The sequence below is a fragment of the Brassica oleracea genome, chromosome C2 (genome assembly GCF_000695525.1).
Source record: "Brassica oleracea var. oleracea cultivar TO1000 chromosome C2, BOL, whole genome shotgun sequence".
Taxonomy (NCBI): domain Eukaryota; kingdom Viridiplantae; phylum Streptophyta; class Magnoliopsida; order Brassicales; family Brassicaceae; genus Brassica; species Brassica oleracea.
The window spans coordinates 19,731,446-19,734,604 of NC_027749.1; the positions used below are offsets into that span (position 1 = coordinate 19,731,446).

The window sequence follows — 3,159 nt, forward strand, 5'->3', positions numbered from 1 at the left end:
TGAACCTTTAGGTTCACCCTAGGGGGTGAACCCAAGAATAACTCAAAGAAAATAATGCAAGTTTTTAACTGTTTTCAGAAGACGAAGGTAGCTTTTAGAGTCTACAACAAACCAGAAATAAAAAAACTAGACATGTAACAACTTGTTCAATGTATATACATTAGATTTAATAGTGGGAATAAATCGATCCATGATTTGCAGAATCTTCAATATAATACATAATAAAGAGCTCTATATATCCAAAGACATGTATTTACATTGGGTGGGTATATGCTTTTCGGACCAAAAAGCCTACTTCAGCAATATCCCATTGACACTGACGACTTAACACATTCTAACACTCATTTCTTCTTTTGAAAGCAATAGAAATAATGGGCCAAAAATATTTAAGCGACCCTCCTTTTCTTCTATTAAGAAAAATGTATATTTGATACAAAATTCACACAGGACTTTCTTCTTGACTAATAAGCAATGGAACTTTGTATTCATCTTCTTCTTGATGATAGATAGTTTTGATGGGTTTTCTTTCTTCCTTTGGATTTTGTTTTTCTTCGGTTTCCTTCAATTGTCCCCAAGAAACTGTGTAATATCCAACGCCACCTATGGCTGCTCCTAACACACTGCATACACATGCACCAAACATATACTCGATACTCAAGCAGGGTAACTATATGCAAATAAATTATGACGATTAGTAAAGAATCTTTTAACGAATTACCTGCCGTAGTGAAGACTGTTGACGAAGAAGCTGGTGCCAAAGAGTGTTGCCCAAAAGATACCAAATGGTTTGAATAATGGTACATAATATGGTCCTTTCATTTGGGTGCACTTTACGTGTACGCTTGTTCGTATCACACTTCCGAATATTCCCTGTTTTTATTACAAATCATGATAGGTTACTTAGCTATACGGATACTAGGTTTTTTTTTTGTACATAATTGTGCCTAAATTTGATTACCGTGGCGATAATGAGAAAAAGATCGAAGTTAGGTTCGATCTTCCATGCACTTAGGTCTCTTTCCATATACAACGAGAAGAATAGACATTGAACCGTTCCGACTATGCTGTAAAACGAAGCCACTTTCATAACGTGTGGATACTTTTTGACCGTCCCTGTCTGCCAAAAGATTAAAAAGAATTATAATCATAATTGAATAAAATGCATACATATGGTTTATATTATTGTTGAAAGTACCTGAACAACATTGAATAGGGAGACAGAAAAAACAGCTGCGGCCAAAAAGATACAACCAAGGAACCAATTATCGGGAAGATTGTAGTAGATGAAGAGTTTAGGGATTGATTTAAGAAGGCGATCTGGGGAAGGAGATGAAGCTGGTCTTATGAAGGGACCTTTGTATAATTCTTCAACAAATGCTCCGCTTAATGAAATTATAGTTCCCATCACTTTAGCCCTCGTGCTCGTGTTTCTCAAGTCCAATTTGCTCCTTCTATATGAGCATACATAGTTATTTGAAAATCTTCACATCTAATTAATATGCAGATTGTGAAATGGTGATGATAGATGGCTTACCCGAGAATAAGATTGAGCAAGAAGGAGAATGAAGGAATGAGTAATCCCATTGCGCATACCGCTATGGGTGAACTGAAGCTTAGTCCCACGAATGCCAAGTTTTGGAAAAGAAATACCCTTCACATATAAAAATAATATTTCAGTGTATATAATCAGTGTACGTGTACATGCATGAATAACAAGCTAATTAGTACGTTAAAAATTCATGCAGGTGCAGTACGTGTGTGCTAACAAGAGGGCAAACTAATTAGACACAACGTCATGCAATTTTTATTTATTTTATATTAATTATACAAATAAAACATGGTGTGCGATGTATGCCGCTCGCAAGGAAACGTCACGATGTTGTAGATTATCCCCGGTTTCTTAATTGGAATTCTTAACTTCCGCTAATAAACGGTTCTTAGTTTGCCGAAAAACTATAACTAATTAGCTTGTTATTCATAACTTTAACTAAGAAAATCTATGAATTATATCTTAAATAAGAGATATAAGAACCGTCTCTTAGCCGAAAAATTGTAAAAAAAAATGTCTCTTAGCCGAAAAAATGTAAAAAAAAATGTAAGAAACTTGTTGTTTATAATTTTGTCCATTTTCGATAGATGACGTGGAAAACCCATGTCATATAATAATAAAATATTAATCAAAACATTTTGTGGTTGATACGTCTACAGAGTATCACAACACGGACCTTGTATTATTCTTTTGGTTTAGGACCTCCTATTAGTAAGGAAAACATTGGGGAAAAGTCTGACTCCTAAAATCTATATTCACAAGAAAATATTCAATAATAAAGCGAGATGATGTACTCACCCGGTGAAACCAAGAAAGAAAACACGAACGACGAGTGGCCAAGAAAAGATGGACTCTTCAGTTCTGCAAGAATGTCAAAATATAACAAAACCAGAACATGAGTCACGACTGATGAGTGAAAACATATTATGCTTATAAATTATGTGGATCAAGTAGACCGACCTATCATTTCGGTGGAAGAACAAAGAAAATGGAAGAAGAAGAATAGATCCCAAAGCGTTTGTGTAAACAACGAACACAAAAGGACTCATCCCTCCTGTTAAAGCCGTTTTCGCCATTATCGTTAGAGCAATTGTGCATGCCTCCATTATCACCATTGCCATAAACGGCACAAACTCTTGCTTTCTAACCTTCACCTCCATCTCTCTACCTCTACACTTTTAAATTAAACAAACGGCACGACGTCCAAGGATCTAGGGAAATATAGATTTTCAATGCTATTGGAAAAGATACATGTGGAGAAAGAAGGAGAGAGAAAGAGAGGTGAAGAAGATTTTCAATGCTATTGGAAAAGATACGGAATTATTGGTTTAATTTCTCCAATGATATATAGAAGGTGGAATTGTCGTACATGTTTTATTTATTTATCAATATCTATTTTCAGATAATAACCTTTCACATAGAGGTGAGGCTACTTTACATACGTGACGAAGCTACACGAGCGTCTCCACAATTGCACTAAGGGTAAGATGTTTACGTCATATTACTTTTTATTTTTTATCGGCATGTGTTTAAACATAAATCCAAATAGTGTGAAGCTATCTAAATATTTTATTTATGTATTTACGTCGCGTTTCGTCCTATAACGTATC

General features: G+C 35.0%; 1 protein-coding gene across 1 annotated transcript; it reads right to left on the reverse strand.

Moving 5' to 3' along the window:
- Window positions 1-210: 210 nt before the first annotated feature.
- Window positions 211-2,872, reverse strand: LOC106322791 (WAT1-related protein At1g70260). The gene is made up of 7 exons (XM_013760926.1): window positions 2,510-2,872; window positions 2,348-2,410; window positions 1,535-1,651; window positions 1,196-1,451; window positions 959-1,117; window positions 719-870; window positions 211-620 (listed from the first exon to the last, which is right to left on the reverse strand). The coding sequence occupies exons 1-7, from the start codon at window positions 2,707-2,709 to the stop codon at window positions 440-442; spliced, it is 1,128 nt and encodes a 375-aa protein (XP_013616380.1). The 5' UTR covers window positions 2,710-2,872; the 3' UTR covers window positions 211-439.
- Window positions 2,873-3,159: the final 287 nt, after the last annotated feature.